The sequence below is a fragment of the Neolamprologus brichardi genome, chromosome 9, assembly GCF_056152115.1.
Source record: "Neolamprologus brichardi isolate AB-2024 chromosome 9, ASM5615211v1, whole genome shotgun sequence".
NCBI classification, from domain to species: domain Eukaryota; kingdom Metazoa; phylum Chordata; class Actinopteri; order Cichliformes; family Cichlidae; genus Neolamprologus; species Neolamprologus brichardi.
Window position 1 is genome coordinate 9,125,001 of NC_142112.1, and position 19,672 is coordinate 9,144,672.

The 19,672-nt window shown below is 47.1% G+C and overlaps 2 protein-coding genes across 3 annotated transcripts in view; both read left to right on the plus strand.

The window, feature by feature from the left end:
* Positions 1-6,579, plus strand: part of LOC148101175 (focadhesin-like) — an 8,404-nt gene extending 1,825 nt beyond the window's left edge. Inside the window, exons 4-14 of the mRNA XM_087845880.1 lie at positions 2,225-2,313; positions 3,394-3,435; positions 3,527-3,635; positions 3,723-3,839; positions 4,601-4,839; positions 4,916-5,005; positions 5,240-5,387; positions 5,850-5,969; positions 6,046-6,168; positions 6,273-6,350; positions 6,553-6,579. Coding sequence (XP_087702006.1) covers positions 2,246-2,313; positions 3,394-3,435; positions 3,527-3,635; positions 3,723-3,839; positions 4,601-4,839; positions 4,916-5,005; positions 5,240-5,387; positions 5,850-5,969; positions 6,046-6,168; positions 6,273-6,350; positions 6,553-6,579 — 1,161 coding nt within the window. The 5' untranslated portion in view covers positions 2,225-2,245. The remainder of the gene's footprint in view (positions 1-2,224; positions 2,314-3,393; positions 3,436-3,526; positions 3,636-3,722; positions 3,840-4,600; positions 4,840-4,915; positions 5,006-5,239; positions 5,388-5,849; positions 5,970-6,045; positions 6,169-6,272; positions 6,351-6,552) is intronic.
* A 1,459-nt stretch (positions 6,580-8,038) lies between these two features.
* On the plus strand, positions 8,039-12,855 carry LOC148101176 (focadhesin-like). Of its 2 annotated transcripts, XM_087845878.1 has the most exons (11): positions 8,039-8,169; positions 8,284-8,384; positions 8,483-8,563; positions 8,635-8,763; positions 8,838-8,953; positions 9,308-9,562; positions 10,773-10,862; positions 11,631-11,808; positions 11,926-12,023; positions 12,253-12,504; positions 12,595-12,855. In XM_087845878.1, exons 1-11 carry the CDS (start codon positions 8,144-8,146, stop codon positions 12,838-12,840), a joined length of 1,572 nt encoding a protein of 523 aa, XP_087702004.1. In that variant the 5' UTR covers positions 8,039-8,143; the 3' UTR covers positions 12,841-12,855. The 2 variants fall into 2 exon arrangements, with proteins under 2 accessions (XP_087702004.1, XP_087702005.1); XM_087845879.1 differs by lacking the exon at positions 9,308-9,562.
* Positions 12,856-19,672: the final 6,817 nt, after the last annotated feature.

Below are 19,672 nucleotides of genomic sequence, written 5' to 3' on the forward strand. Positions count from 1 at the left end.
GCTGCACAGAAACAGACATCAGGTGTTTGGTGTGTTTCCTGCTGGAGAGATCGTGGATCTGTCACATCTGCGTGTGATACTGAGTAATGCTGATGATGCATTGATGGTGTTTCTTTTATGTTTCCAGCCTTCGAGCTCTTCTTGACGTCACTGGTGAGGCAGGAGATGAGTCAGATGCCGCGGGGAATCTACTTCTCAGCCCTGAGGGGGGGTAACCTCCGCTCAGACCAGGGTAAAACGGTGGCAGGGATCCCGTCGTTCATGCTCAAGACCTACGAGAAAAACAAGCAGCCTGGGCTGAAGCCAGGACTGGCAGGTGACCCAGTGACACCTCTCATTTAGTTGGTGTCAGTGATATCGACTGTGTGGTGTCGTTGAACGTCACTATGAACATGTTGCTGCTTTGCCTTTAAACTCTGTAAAATCTGTCAGTCAGCATATCAAAGTTGTGTTTCTTAAATTGGTGAGGAAGAGAGAATATGTGGAGCTACAGGAAGGAACGTCTTTCTGAGGAGAGGTTTGGAAGATGAAGATATTCTGCAGATTTAATCTGTTTGGTTCTCATAAAGCCAGGACATGGTGGAGATTTCAAACAGTGTGTCTGTACCAACACGTCACTGTTGGAAGCACCATTATAACTCAGCCTCTCTGTCTGTGGTGCAGCTGGGCTGCTTCTGTCGTACAGTCTGTCTGTGCAGAGCGATCGTGCTGGGAGACCCATCAGCCGCTTCCTCGTCAGCCGCAGTTACCAGCAGACGCTGACAGCCCTCGTTCATGAAGTACGTGTTGTCTTCTTCCATTGCTTTCTCTCTTGTTCTTTGTCGTGCACGCAGAGCTTGAAAGAGGAACTGTTTCCTTCTTCTGTGTTTTGGTGCACAGGTCAACATCCAGCCCTCTGAGTGGCACCGTGCCCTCCTCCTGCCACAGGCCTGGAGGGGCTTCATGAGCCGAGCTTTCTACGCCGTTATGGAGGTTTGTGCAGGTGTTACAAAAGCAGCACTGAGTGCTTCATAGAAATAAATGGTGTGGACAAAGAATTCAGCAGACTAAAATGCACATCGTGAAGCGTGACTTCACCAGCTGGTAGTTCTGCCCTTTCCATGTGGCACCAGGACACAGTAAGACATACTGGGTGATGTGCAGCCTAACTGGAACCTACACAACACAAATGTCAGCCAGTCTGTCCTCCACAGGCCTCAGAGGCCTCTGATCTTACAGTAAAGGCCTCAGAGACCTCTGATCTTACAGTAAAGGTCTCAGAGGCCTCTGACCTTACAGTAAAGGCCTCAGAGACCTCTGATCTTACAGTAAAGGCCTCAGAGACCTCTGATCTTACAGTAAAGGTCTCAGAGGCCTCTGACCTTACAGTAAAGGCCTCAGAGACCTCTGATCTTACAGTAAAGGCCTCTGATCTTACAGTAAAGGCCTCAGATCTTACAGTAAAGGCCTCTGATCTTACAGTAAAGGCCTCTGATCTTACAGTAAAGGCCTCAGAGGCCTCTGACCTTACAGTAAAGACCTCTGATCTTACAGTAAAGGCCTCTGATCTTACAGTAAAAGCCTCTGATCTTACAGTAAAGGCCTCTGATCTTACAGTAAAAGCCTCTGATCTTACAGTAAAGGCCTCTGATCTTACAGTAAAGGCCTCAGAGGCCTCTGACCTTACAGTAAAGGCCTCAGAGGCCTCTGACCTTACAGTAAAGACCTCTGATCTTACAGTAAAGGCCTCTGATCTTACAGTAAAGGCCTCAGAGGCCTCTGACCTTACAGTAAAGACCTCTGATCTTACAGTAAAGGCCTCTGATCTTACAGTAAAGACCTCAGAGGCCTCTGATCTTACAGTAAAGACCTCTGATCTTACAGTAAAGGCCTCTGATCTTACAGTAAAGACCTCAGAGGCCTCTGATCTTACAGTAAAGGCCACAGAGGCCTCTGACCTTACAGTAAAGACCTCTGATCTTACAGTAAAGACCTCTGATCTTACAGTAAAGGCCTCTGATCTTACAGTAAAGGCCTCACAGGCCTCTGATCTTACAGTAAAGGCCTCTGATCTTACAGTAAAGGCCTCAGAAGCCTCTGATCTTACAGTAAAGGCCTCACAGGCCTCTGATCTTACAGTAAAGGCCTCTGATCTTACAGTAAAGGCCTCAGAGGTCTCTGATCTTACAGTAAAGGCCTCTGATCTTACAGTAAAGGCCTCTCAGGGTTTGGTTTCTGTTGGCAGGGTCGACGTGCTGAGTTAGAGATGCTCCAGAAACAAGGCAAAGAGGATCCACAGGAGCTGCAGTACAAGCATCACTGTGCCTGGCTGTGGTGAGAACCACACTCATACTTGCTTGTATATGTGTAGACTGTGTGTATATAAATGGTAGTGCTTTTGTACAAGGTCTCTAATCTTACTGTAATGACTGTAGTGTGTGTGTTTCCCTGCTGTGTGGACCAAACTTTACATCAACACTTTGTGGTAACACCTGCACTATGTAGCCAAAATAACTGGTTCTGAACCAGCAACCTCCTGACCAGTAGACGACCTGCTCTCCCTCCTGACCATGAAGAAAGTGAATCATGGTTTTCAGGCCTGTCAGTCACAGGTGTATAAAGTCTGTGGCTCGCTGTCAGGAGCTCAGGAAGTTCCTGGACGCTGTCGTGATCGGAACAAGCATCGTTGGAAAATGTCGTGTTCACGCTTCTGCGTCTCGCAGTCCGATGGAGGAGTCTGGTTCAGCAGTTATCAGGAGACTGATACTCGTCTGACTTTGGTGGTGGAGGGATGATAGTGGGGCTGTTTTTAGAGGTCGGGCTCAGCTACTTAGTTCTGCTGAGAGGAATTCTTAATACTTCCAAATACCAAGACATTTGGGAGGATTTCCTGCTCCCAACATGAACGTGTGCACAGGAAGAACCTGACTGGCCTACAAAGAGTCCTGACTTTGACCCAGCAGAACATCTGTGGGATGAATTGGAGCGGAGACTTATTTAGAAAGCATGGAGGAAGCAAACAATCCACCAAAGAAGACCCAGGACTTTGATCCAGGATTTTAGCTCCTCGGACAAGAACAGGAGGACATTCCTGTCCCAAGGTCCAGTCGAAGACATTTACAGACTGTTACAAAGATGCTACGGCGTCTGTCTCAGCGCTACACCATCAAACTTACGTTCTCCAGACTTAGTTTCCCCTAAAATGTTAGTTTTTCTCAGTTTAAACATGTGATTACATTTAATCTGTAAATCATCCTGTTTCATTTACATGTGAGACGCCGTCCTGATGTTTTTGTATTACGGTTGTAAATAGACTAAAGTGCTGATGTGCATCACTGCTTTAACAGACACTGGTCACCATCTTCATCACGTTCTTCATCTTTTTAATGTGTTGTTATTATTTTTCTGACACAGGGCCAGAGATCAGCTGGCAGATGTCATCAAAGCTGCTACAAAGTGAGTCCCCTGCTCGCTCTGTTTCATAGGAAACGTTTGGTGAGCAGAGTGACCTGATGTGAGCGCTGTGACTTTCTGTGGGTCGTTTCAGGGACAGTCCTGTTGTTCAGGGAAACGCCATCTTGGCTCTGAGCGGCCTCGCCGCTGTTCTGGCGAAGTATGAGAGCAACCTGCCCACTGATGGTGACGGCAGCCTGGGGGTGAGACGCCGCAGGGTCCTGTTACACAGTGTGTTTGCTATTTCATCATCATAGAGATGCTGAGCTCAGTGCTGTTGGACTCGATAGGCTGGACCAGAGTTCGTGGCCACAGGAAGCTGGTTGACCATGGTGCTGGACACCCTGCTCAGCATCAGCAGCAGCAGCTTCAAGTCCAAAGGACGAGTTTTCCCCTGGTTTCTACACGTGAGTTTCATCAGCTTTTACATAAGAAACCGTGATTGGCAGATGATTGGAGTTCTTTAAGAGTCGTGACAGTGACGTGATGAAACAGAATCAGCTGTTTCTGAGCCTCACACTATGAACACTTTACTGACCCTCAAAAGTAAACATGCAGTGATTCACCTGCCCCATAAACCACATGTTATTGTAAATAAACACGAGCTCCGTGTGATTGTCCGTCTGTTAACTGCAGCCTGCTGGCTGCTGTGGTTCAGAGACGCTGATGTGGCTGCTGTAGCTGCAACACCAGCGTGTGTGTCAGATTAACACTGTTGGATTTGTTAGTGTGGAGCAGCTTTTATCACTCTGAGCTCTGAAAGTGTTCATCAGTGTGAGTGAGGGGAGCCGCTGACTGTCTTTAGCACCTGTGCTAACACTTTCAGCACTCGGTGCCTTTCCAGACGTGCAGACGTGCTAGCGGCACTAATGCATCCCCATGGCTTCAGAGATGTTTGAAGCTGCACTTTATCCCGAGCATGCAGTGAACCAAAAACAACTTTATTTTGATGACTTTCTCCCAAAAAGAAGCAAAACAAGCCTGAAACATCGCTGCATCGACACGTAAACCAGCTGGAGTGTATTAGCATCAATGTTCCAGTAAACGTGGTTCTCACAGCTCAGCGAGTCTTTGCTCTCTAACACATGTTGCTGTTGGCTGCACAGTTGTTGTGAATATAAAGTTGCTTTCTTGCATTGATTACTTTCACCCTGTGCTGCCTCCTCAGCGCTCCTACTCGGGTGAGAACACAGCGAGCACCATAGCGCGCTCCTGTGCGAGCCTCGCCCTGTCGCTGCTCGTCTCCGTGCTCGTGGTGCGGCAGCGGGACGGTCTGACCCACATCCTGTCGGCGCTGCGGGCCGGCCTCCCGGGCTCCCCCGCCGCAGACGACTCCCAGGCCGTCCAGTTCCACTCCGGGCTCGGTCTCGGCATGGTGCTGTCCACCCTGCTGCACCAGCGCCTCAGGTACAGAGTCTGCAGGAGGAGATTCTGATGTGAACCAACAGCGTAACGCTTACTGACTGCCTGTGTCCTCTGTCAGTGATGAGTCTGCTCAGAAGGATGCTGATCTCCTCTTCGGCCCTCTGGATGCTCTGGAAAGTTCCTCTTTCAACCCCAACCTGGAATACAAGTACGTCCTCTCGTGTTTGCAGAGAGCAAACTGACATCACATGCTTGGTAGGAAGCTGGAAGATTCAGCCGTTACCAAGGCTGCATTTCTGCTGCTCAATAAAAGAGCTCGTTTGGCACATTTACTCTTTTTCAACAGACACATCTGGAAGCATGTTAGGAGTTAATATTCAACAGTGAAACAGGGGTTAGCATATTAAATGTGCTCTTCCATGTTCTCGCCTTCTTTCCTCAGCACTGGCTGTATACTGGGTCTGGGTCTAGTGCTGTCTGCCTTCTGCAGCAGCGGACAGAGGAGTCGACATGTCCGTGTCAGCCTGACACTCGACAAGCTGCTGGCCAACCTGCAAGACTGCAGTGGACGAGGACGCATGGTGCAGGAGGTACAGCAGCCCTGCACACGACTCACACTGACGCCAGAGCCGAGGTCCTGAAGTCTCTGACGCAGGAACAAGTCTGTGATTGTAACTCTGCTCAGACACGTTTGTGACAGAAGAAGCTGAAATAGTCGTTTTGATGAATTATCTACTAAAGACAGTTTCTGCTACATGAACATGAAACAAGAGCTAAAGCTTTGAGCCTGATGCTGATGTGTGAACTTTGACCTATGACCTCGAAGCACTAAAATGTGTATCTTATGATGTTTACCGTACGATTGGAACAGATTCGTCTTCTGTAAGCTGTGAAAACGTGTCGTCGTGACCTTGTAGAGCAAATAAAAAGTGTGTAACACAGATAAGCTTTGTTTACTGTCCAAGGTGGAGACGCTGCACGGCCAGTGTGGGGTGAAGGTTGAAAACTGTGTCGTATAAAGTTTTCACTGACCTTCACATGTGTGTGTGCAGGTGTTGGCGTACTCTGTGGCGTGTGTGAGCGTCTCAGCGTTCAGCGCAGGTCTTATTGACGCCGCCAAGGCCGAGGAGGTTACGGACACGCTGCGCAGCCTGACTGAGGAGAGCCAGCAGGTCAGTAGGAGAGCTGATGGGGTCATTCTGGCTCCAGCAGCTCTTTGTGGTTTCATTGATGACCCTGTGTCCCCAGACCCCGGGCTTCTCCCTGGCTCTGGGGTTAGCGGTCCACGGGCTGTCGGTGTGCGGCCACGGCAAAGCAGAGCACATCCACCCTCACCTGCTCGCAGCCTGGATCAAAATCTTACTGGCTGAGGTACAAAACCTCACTTTCTACATCTCAGCCTAAATGTTCATGTAAACGATGTCCAATCACGTGAAAGGATGTTTGGGGTCCCAGCGCTGACCTTTGTGTTACAGGGCTGTCCCACCATGCAGCGGCTGGCTGCTGTCAACGGGCTGGTGGCGTTGGTGGGATCAGAGAGTTACCTCGTTCAGGTAAGACGCTGCAGCTTCATGTGATCACCTGCTGTTGTGTTTCTGAGGATGTCTTTGTGGTTTCAAGCATGTGGAGCCATAGATGATCGAGCTCATGTGACCCTGTAAGGTTTGAGGAATCACCATGGTTACCATAGGAACACACTGGCAAACCCAGTATTTAAAAAGATGTGATGGATGCAGATCTGTGTCTTCTGTGCAGCCATGTGAAGCGTCCCCGTGTTCATAAAGAGATGCAAACACACCTTTAGTTGAATGAATGCTTTATTGGCCATATGCAGTTGCCCCGCAGAGGAATAGGACCCCCCCCCCCCCCCCGGCTTACACACACAACAAAGACATCACATGGGGATGCAGTCGGAGATCGGCAGCGTTACAGAGAAAACACTGAAAAAAGTACACTACAATGGGAAAGTACAAGAGGAAAAAAAGAGACCTCCACTCATGCTGGGCACCTATGGGAGGACAGCATGAGAACAGGAAACAAAAAAACTCCTCTGCACAGAGAGCACATAAATGTCCACAGTACAACATTGGAGCACGTGACCACAGGGTTGGGTAGGGGGTGAGGAGTAATCCGAAGGAAACACAGCAGTCCTCCTGCACAGCGCTACCATTCCAGTGCGACACCCAGACCCGCCGTCTTCCCCCACAGGAAACAAGCATCGAAGGCGTTTGGAGAGGGAGGGGGATGAGTGAGTGCTTATCAGTGTAAGTGTGTGTGTGCGTGTCCAGAGTTCAGCTGAGACAGTGTCCTCCGCTCTATCTAAGTAAACAGTCTGCCAACCAACCCAGGTGGGCTTGGGATGGGAAGAACAGTCATCACACAGTCATCATCAGGGAGTTGTTGTTGTTGCACCAGCCTTGGGCCCACAGCTGGCGCCGTGGTTTCCACATGTTGAATTCGTAGATTTTTCTGTTATACGAGCAGCACAGGAGAATTTAAAGCTGATTCATTAACACTCGGACGCTGGTCTCTCGATCTCCCGTTGGAGAGCCGCGAGCCTCCCCATGATGGTATCAAACTTCTGATCCGTGGTGTTGTCATTCTTTTGATTCTGAGACCAACAACAACAACAACAACTGCAGTGACCCGTTCTGTGATGTGATCCAACTTTCGCTCAAGGTTGTCATTTTGAGCAGGGCCCTCTCTGATGTATCCCACCATACGCTCAATGGTGTTGTTTTGAGTCTTCACAGCAGCTGTATGCGTCTCCAAGGTGTTAACCATGCTGCGTTCGTTGTGAGAGGTCGCGACTCGTCCCATTGCTTCGATTCCAGCGGGCAGCCTTGGGGGGGTTTGAACAGCCGGTTCCGCTCTCTCAATTCTCCGATAAGTCAGGGCCATGCCAGCTCCGATCAGCAAGAACCCCGTTATCATGGTTCCGAATAGGTAGATATCTTCAGCGTCCTCAATCGACAGTCCCGCCAGGCACATGACTCTCCATGTCTGCCACCCGTCCATCGTGTAACCGGCAGGGAAAGTCCCTCCAGGGCACTCGGGCTCTCCCGAGCCCAGACTTCTCGTTGAGAAGAGGGTGTCAATAGCATTCAGAGACCAGTTGATCAAATCCATAATTCTCTTTTAGGTTTTAGAGAACGACAGTGAGAGACTGTTCGAGGGAAAGTAATGCACATGAGACAGACAAGGACACAAGAGGTTAAGCAGGGAAGATAAGGGGAAGGAGGAGAGGAGAAAAGTGCAGCTAAAGTTAGCGACAGTGATGCTGATTCTCCTCTGATGCAGCTGAAGAGTGAGACGGAGCTCGTGTCCAAGCAGCAGAACAGGCTGAATGAAGTTATTCGGGCCGTCACACAGGTAAGAGTTTACTTATCACATATTACTTTACTCTCATTACTACACACGATACTCTCCCCTCTGCTCGCTCCTCAGAGCGTCTGTTTCAGCCACTTGTCGGCTCTTTGGTTGCAGATCATCACGTTCTCTGGAGCCATCGGTTTGCAGTCCAACAGCCTGTTTGCTGGGACATTTGCACCTGGCCCACATGTCCAGCAGTCACAGTCACACAGCAGGTAACACAGGAGTCAGTGGGCGGAGCAGAGCTGGATGCAGCGTTAGTAACACTTTAAAATGATCTACTGGGCACTAACTACTTTGATCCAACTCCCAGTTCCTCCAGATTTCAGTTACCTCTCAGAGAAAAGTGTCGTCAGATCCACGACGGAGTTCGTCACAGAAGCTGGACAAAAAGGTTTGTGACATCTACAGAGGTCGTTGTGTTTGAAGCTGTAACTCTGTAACATCGTCTCTCTCTGGGCGCAGGTCCTCAGTCCTCCCATCCAGGCCTGGTTAAGACCGCTCTCACCGCTTTGGCGTCAGTCGGCGCCTCTTTCCAGTATCCGCCCATCAACTGGAGCGCCGCTCTTTCTCCTTTAATGAGGATGAGCTTTGGTAAGAGTTGTCGCTCAGTGCTGTCTGTGAAGCCACAGATCCTGTTCAGTCGATGTTGTTGTTGTGTTTTGTAGGAGAGGATGTGCAGCATCAGTGTGTTGTCCTGGCAGCCTGTCAGACCCAGTCCTCCCACAGCGCTGCTCTGTTTTTGGGCTCCTGGTTGTCGCCTCCCCTGGTCCACAGTCTCAGTGTAAGTTCAGTTGGGTATTAGCGCTGTGACAGCTGATATTCAGTCTCCATCAGGTTTATAGGCTGGTCCACTTTAATCTGTTGTTTCTTGATATCCAGCTTATATTTGAACAGGTTTCTTTAGGTGTTCTTAACAGAAACAGGAGCATCTACTGCCTCACCTCTGAGCTCAGCTGTTTCTCCGTCGTACAGCAGCTGAAGAAATGTCTGAATAATCAGCGTTTGGCTTCTAAAGCTGAACAGATGCTCTTTAACCACGACACACATCCAGTCTGTCTCTGCTGTAGGAGACGTGCTGAGTCCAGTACAATGATGAAGGCTTCAGAGATCCTTACTGGCTGTCTGTCTCCCCCAGTACCAGACCCGGGCCCACCTCTATGAGACTCTGGGCTCGTGGATGAAGCACGTGACTGAGGACAAGCTGCAGGTGTATGTGGAGAGTTTGGGGGTGCAGCAGTTTGACCTCCGACCCCAGCGCGCGTCCCTGTGTCGCTCTGTGCTGCGGGGCCTGGCTCAGGCCATGGCCCTCCCAAACCCCTCTAGCAGCTGCTGGACCATCCTCTGCTCTGCCACGGAGAAGATCTTCACCTTCCTGCCCGACCGAATCCAGGTGCAGTGTAGCTGCTGACTGTTATCACTGACACGTAGAAGCTTTTTCTTTGATGCATGGCTCTGTCCCTGGTTTTACGCTCGGGGATCGTGATATCCTCTGATGTTCCCATCCACCCAGAGACACGAACAGGAGCATAAACCCATTTTATTCAAAGCAAGAAGCTGTGACAGATGCTGCTGTAGGTGTGCAGAGCTTCAGTCACCGGAGCTCGGCTGGAAATGAGCTCTTCTCATCACCACAGCAGCTTCAGCCCATTGTTAGCTCAGCTGTAAGAACACCTCGACGGGCAGGGACCAAACACAGCATCATAATAACAACAGTGGTAACTGGAACAGTTACAGTAACAGGTCACAGAGCTCTGGCCCCTCCCTGTCTGTATCTCACATATCTGTTTCCTGTGCTCAGTTATTAATGACACGAGCATAAGTAATACGTAATTATCTTGATGGATGTTGGACGAGGAGGCCTGATAGAAATATCAGTCAGGTTTATAATAAGTGCAAAGACTGGATGTGCAGCAGGTTCCTGTTAGTCTAGATTATCTAGGTCGAGATCACGCTGGTCGAGATCACGCTGGTCGAGATCTCGACCAGCGTGATCTCGACCAGCGTGATCTCGACCAGCGTGATCTCGACCAGCATTTTCAAAGTACAATAACAGAAACAGGAAAACAGTCAAACAGCTAAAGTTGTGTGAGGATCTCGGGCAGTTAGACTCATTTTAGCCTTTGTCCAAATCCTCTGTCGTCTTTACGTTGAGCAGCATGTTTCTGAACCTGTGGCATCATTAACCTCATCAGTCTGAAGAACAGCACAGTGCTCGTGTTTCATGGTACTTGATGCTACATTTCAGCTTTTGAACGGCTGGAATCATTTAGTTGATGATATGTGTGCTGGTGTGTGTCGCCTACCATTGGCTCCCTGAGTTTAACAGCTGCTAATAGCTGAACCTGTTAGCCGTGCTCTGTTCACCTTTCTGTGAAATCAGCTGATCTCCTTCAACCTGCTGTCTTTGTCTGTTTTGAAACCTTTGTGTGGAGCAGTCTAACAGTTAAAGCCTTTTATTCGTGCTGCTGCTGGGCCCTGCTGACATCGAGCTTTGCCTCTTTAACACATGAACACAGGTTCAAAGGTGTTTAAATGACACATTTTAACCAAAAAATAACAATTTTTGTGTTTGTGTTTGATTTCTTGTACATTTATTTCAGGATGATGAAGTGGATCTGTATGTGGGCGTGGCCAAGTGTCTGTCTGAGATGTCTGACACAGAGATTGAGAGGATCATGAAAGTCTCTGAGGTACAGTGTTAATAACACCAGCAGAAAATGAACAGAGGGACCACGTCCACTGTTTCCATGTGCTGAAGCGCGGGCAGAAGTACGTTTGGTTTACAGGTTCAAAGACATGTTGTTGGTCTCATAGTGGAAATGGAAGTAATTCCAGTGACCTGTAGCTCATATTGCTTTATTACTTATAGCTGTCAGTGTGTGGACAGTAAAACCTGCATTCTTCCTGATGCCCAGCAGGGGGCCCACTACACAAGTGTGTATTTCTAAAAGGAGCACTTTAAGTAAACGTTCAGTTTGACCAAATGTAACCATATAGTGATTTAAGCTTTCAGTAATTTAGAGGAATCTTCCTCACATGGTTACTTTATTCACTTCAACAACAGTCGTGCTTTATACTGTGAGGTCGACCCTACAGTAATAATACAGAGAAAACCCAACAATCATGTGACCCCCTATGAGCAGCACTTTGGTGACAGTGGGAAGGAAAAACTCCCTTTTAACAGGAAGAAACCTCCAGCAGAACCAGGCTCAGGGAGGGGCGGGGCCTCTGCTGTGATTGGTTGGGGTGAGAGAAGGAAGACAGGATAACTAAACATGAAATGGTGACAGGTGTGTAGTTTGAAGCCCTCTCAGCTGCTGCTGACCCTCGTTGTTGATCCTCTGCTGGCTTCCTTTCAGCACACGTGCGGTGATCACGTCACGCCTGTCATTCAGTCTGTGACGGTTCGTTGAAGCTCAGCGTGCGCTGTGGCTTTAACATCTCTGCGTTCTGTTTAGACTCAAATGGAGAAGACCTGCTTCGTCTTAGCCTACCTGACCTCTCAGGGACGAGTGCCCCTCCTTAGTCTTAATGATGTCATTGCTGGGGTCCTCCGTGGTTGGCCGAGCCGCAGAGTGGGGTGGCTCCTCCTGCAGACGTTTTACCAGTGTCGCCTGGCAACCAGCATCAACACAGGTGAGACAGGAAGGCGTTCCTACTGCGTGGAAAGTGGATCTCTCCTGATCTAACAGACGACTGACACCTGTGTGTTTTACCATGATGGTTTTCATTTAGTCAGCATCTTTGTCACAGGCATCTCCAGACGGGTGGAGTGGCTCCTGGAGCTGATGGGACATATCCGAAATGTTGCCTACGGCGTAACAGACGTCCAGCGTGGAGACACCAGATCGGTATGTTTCTGAGTGACCGCCATGTGACTCCCACACATCCTCCTCTTCCTCCCAGCAGCTGAGCTTAGCTAAATGCTGGTCCACCATGACGGTGCCGTGTTAACTACAGCGAGGCTGCTCTCGAGCATCAGCAGTAGAGCAAAGCTTGCTGCTGTTTGCTTCTTCTGTGTATCTGAGTTGGTGGAAGCAGATTCTGTGTCGTGTGTTTCTAACTGAGTGTGCTCTGCAGGCCACCGACTTCCTGTTCCAGCTCTTTGCTGCTGCAGTAGTTTCCTGGAGCGACCACATCATGCCACTCCTCTTTGGCATCCGGGTCCAGTGGTTTCCATGGCAGCCAGACCCCAAGCCTCAGGCTCTAACACACGGTCTATATGGCGAGGAGTCGTCGGTGGACGGCGCCCTGTCCCGGTGCCTGTTAGCGATGTCCCACAGCCTCCCTCGGCTCCTGGACAAGGAGCCCTGGAGCAGCCAAACGCCCAAGGTCAGTGTTTGTGCTGTGAACTTTGACCTTTAGCTCAAATGTCACTCGTTGTAAACGTGCAGAAGGGATGACCCCGTGTGTGTGTCTCAGTTCATAGACTGGCTTCTCAGCATCATGGAAGCTCCTGACCAGAGCGTGTCAGCATCAACGGTCAGCACAGCCAGAGGTGAGCAAAGCAGCCTTTTTCCTACTTACACATTTCATAATATTTCACTCTGTTTGAACCACAGCAGTACACAGACTGTTGTCTCCATAAAGTACTTCATGAAATCACATCTAAACAGTTTAATTAGATATAGATTATTATTATTACGATCCTTGTGCAGGTCTCATTGAAATTAAGACCTGGCCTGAGTTTTGTCAGGTTCTTACATCATTAAATTAAATTACATTACATTAAAGCTTGGAGGAGAGGGCGATTGTGGTGTGGTATTTTACACAGCTTCATGCATCCAGCCCGACTGTACTGCAGCGCACAAAGCACAGTGAACGGGTTTGTGTGGAAGAACTTGACCTCTGTGGGATGAGTTGGAGCGAGGACTCAGCCAGACCTTCTGATCCAACATCAACCTGACCTGCTGAAGCTGTTATAGTTGCAAACTAAATCATATGTATTCAGGATGGAAAGTCAGAGAAGTTCACGTGTGTGAAGGTAGACGAGCGAACACTTTTGGCAATAGTGTATTTTCATAGGTTTCACTAAAGTGACCAGTACACCACCAGCTGTGGTTTCTTCTTTACTGGTTTTGCCCCAGAAGCTAAACCTTCCTGGTAAAGCCTGTATGTTCGGGTCTCCTTGTGAAATGCATCGTGTGTTTCATGGACTGGTTCTTATGCAGCACTGTATGAAGCCTGAATTTCAGCTCAGACACATGAAGTTTGTAGTTTGTGCTGAAATATTTCTGTCAGTGATCACAGAGACAGAACAGTCCAACCAATCATGGCCTCCAAGAACCTGGTTGTGTCGGAGCTCCACCCTCTCCACGTCCCTCAGACAGGGTCGTTGGACTGTTAGTTTCTCTGCACTGTTGCAGGTTAACTCACAATATCAAGTTACCATAGAGGCGGACTGTTGTGATTCAGCTCTATATACACAGCTGCAGTGATGTTTGTTACCAGTAATTGTTTTTGGCCAAATGAGCTTCACATTCTGCTAACAGGCCTCATCTGTGGCAGTCTTTACATGAGAACTAATGCACCATGTTTATTAGACACTCAGCTGACAGCACTGTTGGAAAAGAAGGTGTGGAAAGAGCAGGTGGTATTTTAAGAGGTTTACTCAAACATCAGTGTTCATACAGGCAGGATATGCTGAAAAAATGACCTGGTCTTCAGAACAGCCATCTGATCTCTCTGATCTCTCTGATTCCTCTGATCTCTCTGATCTCTCTGATTTCTCTGATTCCTCTGATTTCTCTGATCTCTCTGATCTCTCCTGTGGTTCGGAGGTAAAGTTTTTTGAACAGCATGTATAACTTTAACTGAGCTTCGTTAGTCTTTCTCAGCCTGCTGCAGTTACAGTTACAGCCGCGTATCTATTACAGTGAACCTGCCGTCAGCTGTATCACGTTAGCATTAGCTTGTGTTGATGCTAAGCTGCTATTAGCAGGTCCTGTTCAGCGCTAAGTTGTGTCCGGACGACTTTACAGTTTAGTTTCCTCCGATCACCAGATATTTGTGGATGGCCTCGTGTGTACGGAAGCTTCGTGGTGAAGCGCTTTGGCCTGTGGGAAATGTAGGAAACATCAGGACGAGCTGCGCACCGCAGTAAACCGCTTTGACAAATCAACGTTATTTTCACTCACTTCATTAATAAAAGTCTTGTCACTTGGAAAACTGCATTTTTCACACATCTCGCCGTTAATGTCACCCAGCTAACGGTGTAGTTTCAAGAAACAATGCAGTGTTCCTGCCACGAACATCACGACGGAAGCCCTGCAGGGTAGATCTGCGCAGCGGCTCTGATGGAAACGCCACAGATAGTAGCTTATTCTCCTTCTTCCGGTTTCTCCTCTTAGTGTCTCCATAGCAACTCATCTGCCTCCTCTCACCTGGTCTCAGGTTCACCCTGAGCTGGCCCTCCTCGTCCATTCCAGTCACTCTCAAAGACAAACTGAACATTTTCCACTACGACACATCCAGCTGGGTTTTAGTTTTAATTTGAAGTCATTGTCACCATCTCCAAAACAGACACCAGAGCAGGTCTAACTCCTGTTGCATCCTTCACTCAGTGACCCTTAACAGCTGTATTCACCCACTCATCATGTAACACCACAGTTCCTCTCCTGGTTTCTCTGACGTGTCCAGTTTCTTGTGGGACACTTCATAAACATGCTGCTCTGTCTTGGGTGGTCGGCTTTGCCATTTCCAGATTGAGCATTGTTATATATCTGGGGGATTATTCTTGATTAATTATTTGAGCTGTCACGTACTACGTGGCCGTATCAGTGTGAGTGCAGCTCATCATGGTGTGTCGCACTAATTTAATAACAGTAGATGTATTTAGCCTGATGTCCTCTTTAGAGACCAACAGAGCAAACGCTGCTGATTTTATTTTTGTATTTTATAGTTTGAAAGTGACACTTGGGACACAATGAGTGTGCGTCCCAATGTATTGTGCTCCTTCAGACACAGATCCACACAGCATGTGTTTATAAACCATGGAAGAAGCAGGAGCTTTCATTGTGACACACTGCTTAGCTTCACAGTGTGTGTGACACAGGTGGGTCACTTGGATTGGCAGAGGTGAGGCCTGGTAAAAAGCTACAGCTGTAAACTGTAACAGTGCTCATATAGGGGGCTGCTGGGGTTGTCTCACTTTTGGATGCAGCCTCCAGAGGCCGTTAGTGGAATTGCAGTTTTTGGCACTTCTGCACAGGTTTCAGTTTTCAGCCCTGGAGGTGCCACCTGATATGAGGTGACACTTTTGTCTTTGTCCTCTCACCGTCTGTGAGAGATGAGTATCCACCATGTGAGTCCCTCCCTCTCCACCAGTCGGTCAGACATCTGCCCGTCCTCCAGTCTGGTTCGGCTAAAAGGGAGATTTTCCTTCCCGCTGTGGCCAAGGCCTTGCTCATTGGGGTTGACCGGTTGGTGGGATTTTCTCTGTACTTCGTGGTCTGTGCCTTCAAGTGACTGTTGTTGTGATTTGGTTGATCACAGAGACCTAAAAGACCTGGTGACCTCTAATTTCCTGCTTCTAAATCCAGACAGAGGCTGTTGTGCTCGGCCCTAAAACTCTTAGAAACAGCATCATCGTGGCTCCAGTGAAGCTGTGAGGAGTCTTTGAGCAGAATATATCATTCAGTGTGCACAAACAGCCATGTAGGTAGAGCTGGGCGATATATCGAGTTTTTAAAAAATATCGATATATTTTTATACGAGATATAAGATGTGACAATATCCTTTATATCGATATAGTCTATGTTAGGTTATAACTATACTTGTGGAGCCACAAGTTTGCCTCTCTTTCGTCCACTTTTGTCTTTACGCAACATTACTCGGCCTCGCCCCTCCTTCACTGAACACTAGTGATGGGTCGTTCGCGAACGAAATGGCTCTTAGAGCCGGCTCTTTGACGTGAACGACGCGAGCCGGCTCCTTATCGCGAGCCGTCACGTGGTTGTTTTTTTTTTTCTTTCTCTCAGCCTCTCTCTCGCACTTATTTTCCCGCTTCACTCCGCACGCGAGCCTTGTGCTTTACGCTGGGCAGAGGGGGGAGGGGCGGTAGTTACACTCAGTAGCACAGGAACAGAGAGAGAGAAAGAAAGCCAGGGACAACAACGTCACATTAGAAAGGTATAGTAATCATCCACAACTATTTTCAGTTGCAGATGATAAAGGATTCAGAAAGTTTATTCATGCGGGCCCATATGACAGAGAATATGCATCTTTTTTTTTGTTTTCATATTTTAATTTATATTTAATTGTGTTGTGGTTTGCAGTGTTTTGTGTTGTTTCACTTTAAATTTGTAAAAGGAAAGAGCTGAAAATTTAAATAGTTAAAATTTGAAATGTGAATAGTTGATTTTTGTATTATATGATTTATTTATTACATTTTATGTGGCGTGAATAAATAAAAGTATCTTTACAGCCCCTAGAGACAAAGCACATACAAACTTCAAATCACGTACAAACTCCAAAACACGTAAAAACACATACAAACTCCGAAGCACGTACAAACTTCGAAGCACGTACAAACTCCGAAGCACGTACAAACTCCGAAGCACGTACAAACTCCGAAGCACGTACAGACTCCGAAGCACGTAAAAACGTAAAAACTCCGAAGCACGTAAAAACTCAAAACATGTACAAAAGACAACAGAAGTGCTCCTGGGCGCAGTGTTGAGCTTTTATTACCTAGTGGCTACACAAGCCAGCAAGTACCAACGACCCGATTTGGTGTGTGGTAGTAACAGGTAAATGAACTTTTTTAAAAATTATTTGAATATATATGAGTGCAGTGTATAAATACACAAACAATACACACATGCTTTCAATTGTGTAATTTAAGTGATCTAGTAGCTCTGCTTTGGAAGTTCAGTTCATGCTAGAAATGTGTTTTGGAGTTTGTACGTGCTTTGTCTCTAGGGGCCACGGCATATATTTATATATAAACATATATAAATAAAACCACTTTTTTTTTACGTTAGTAATTTTGTGCATAATTTTATATTATTGTTAATAATAAATTAATTAAAGCAACAAAACAACCTGAAGAGCCGGTTCGGAGCCGAAAGAGCCGGCTCTTTTTAGTGAGCCGAACCGAAAGAGCCGGATCTCTAAAAAGAGCCGGAAATCCCATCACTACTGAACACAACTCCCCCTCCTCCCCCATCGCTTCACCTGCAGGAAGCGACAAGATGGACACGGCAAATCTCCGTTAACGAGTTACTGCGCATCGCCCCGTGCGTGGGGCTGGACGCCGTCAACGTGTTAGCTAGCTAACCACGCTAACGAGCTAACCACGCTAACGCCATGCAGCCCAGAGGCGCTGCACAGCCTAAAATACTTTAATTTTCTAAAAAGTTGACGCCTTATGGATGAATTCAGGTTGTGCTTGATGGCCGCGAACCGATTTTATGTGGTACACAGCGCTCAGCAATCTGTCAAAAAATGTTTTAGTACGTCTTTGGTAAGCTACGGAGCTGCACCGCTTGATGGATTGTCAGAGCATTACGGCTACCGAGGAGCCTCGCGGAGTGATACGTGCTGTGCTTCAACGTAATATTACCGTATTGTGTATAAGGACCATAAATAGCACCTGTTAAGAGACGTGGTTATGAAGAGGATTTCAAACTCAATGCTGTCAGTCACACAGTAGAAGTTGGGAACAGAGCAGCTGTGAAATCTGTCTTTGTTATTATGCTCAGCGTCTTTTAGTTTACATTTTGACTGCACAATTGTGAGCTTTTTGTTATGCACAAAAACAACATTATTTTCTTTTATTTATGGAGCATTATTATTTAATAAATGCTCATAATTTATTTTTGAGTAAATTTTATGTACATCTATGCTCTATGTTAATAAAAGTGCCTGTGTGACATCTGGGGAACAGCTTTGACTAAGAACTCTCTTTTTGTTCTTACTTTATGGCTTTAAAAAAAATATCGAGATATGAATTTTGGGTCATATCGCCCAGCCCTACATGTAGGTCTGTGAACTAAGCTGAGAGTGATTCTAGCTGCATGATTGTGAGTCAGTGTTATCAGACAAGTGCCATAAAAAGCCTCAAAGCCTCCAGTTAACCTGAAACGCTGCAGCACGAGTACCAACAGGAAGTAGAAAGAGAGCATGTTTGTCACATATTAGCTCCTCTTCACTGACTCCCTGTTAAATCCAAGATTTAAAATCCTCCTTCTGACAGACGAGGTCTCGAATAATCAGCCTCTGTCGTCTCTTAAAAAGCTTGTAGTACAAAGTTATACTGACAGAGCACTCCCTCCTCAGACTGCAGCCTTATTTGTTGTTGCTAGGTAGAATAGGAGGCAGTGCCTTCAGCAGTGCCTTCAGCTGTCTCTCAGTGGCCCATCTCCTGTGGACCAGCTCCCAGCTTGGATTCATGAGACTCCCCATTTAGTGTTTGTGTTTTTTCTCTAAAGCTTATTGTTAGAAGTGGATCAGGTGTCTCTGAGCGTATCCCAGTAACACTGCAGTAGGAGGGCTGCTGGGAGACTTCATCATCTATCACCATGTGTTCTCTTTGAAAGCTACGTATTTGTTATATAAGATAACGTAATCAGGCACTGTTAGCATCACTCTTTGAACACTTATTAATAGATATACATGACAACACACTGCCACAGTTCTAAAATAGTTTAGCAAAATGCATTTAGAAACAACAATGTACACGTCATGTAAGTTCATATAAAGTTTAATCCAGAAACTTTACATGAACCTAAAGTGTTGTTTAGTTAGTGGGTGGATGGCTGAAGGGTAATCTTGGTTTCCTTTGTTTGGGACAAACATTTGGGAATGTTTGTTTGAGAGGAAGAATAAACTGTTTGGATCAGTCAGGGGTTCGATGTCACATCCCTGAGCTAAAGTCTGATTTCCCTGATATGTGATCATCTGTAGTTTAACAGGAGAGCTGTCTTTACTTTGATCAAACCTCCTCCTCTTGTTCTAATGGAGATTCTGGATGTTCACAGGTATGATCCAGTGACATGATGGAGAGTTTAAAGACGCGGCTCGAGTTCCCCAGCCCCGTCATACAAGCCCAGGTAAGAGGCGGACTCTGCTCTGTGACTCCTCCCATCCAAATGATACCAATGATCCTTCCCTTGTCTGATTCCACAGGTACGAGTGATTTGTTAATGATAGAGGTAAACTAAGTAGCAGCTCACACAGGCAGAAAATCTCTACCATTAACAGGAATTCAGCAATACTCATAAAAAAGTCTCCTGATAAGACAGAGTAAAGAGTAACGTAACTATTTGATAGAGTAACATGACTGTAAGGTGCACTGATACATGTGTGCAGCTGTTGGAGGATTTTAAAGAGACATGAGGTGAGTTTACAGTGTAACAAGATCCAAGACACAGAGTTACTTTGTATGTTTGTTGGCAACCACGAGGGTTTCTGAGTCACTCACACTCGTGTGTTTAATATGTTTATGTAGAGGAGAGGCAGGTTTTACTGAACACACACAGACTCAGGTCCCTGTAGG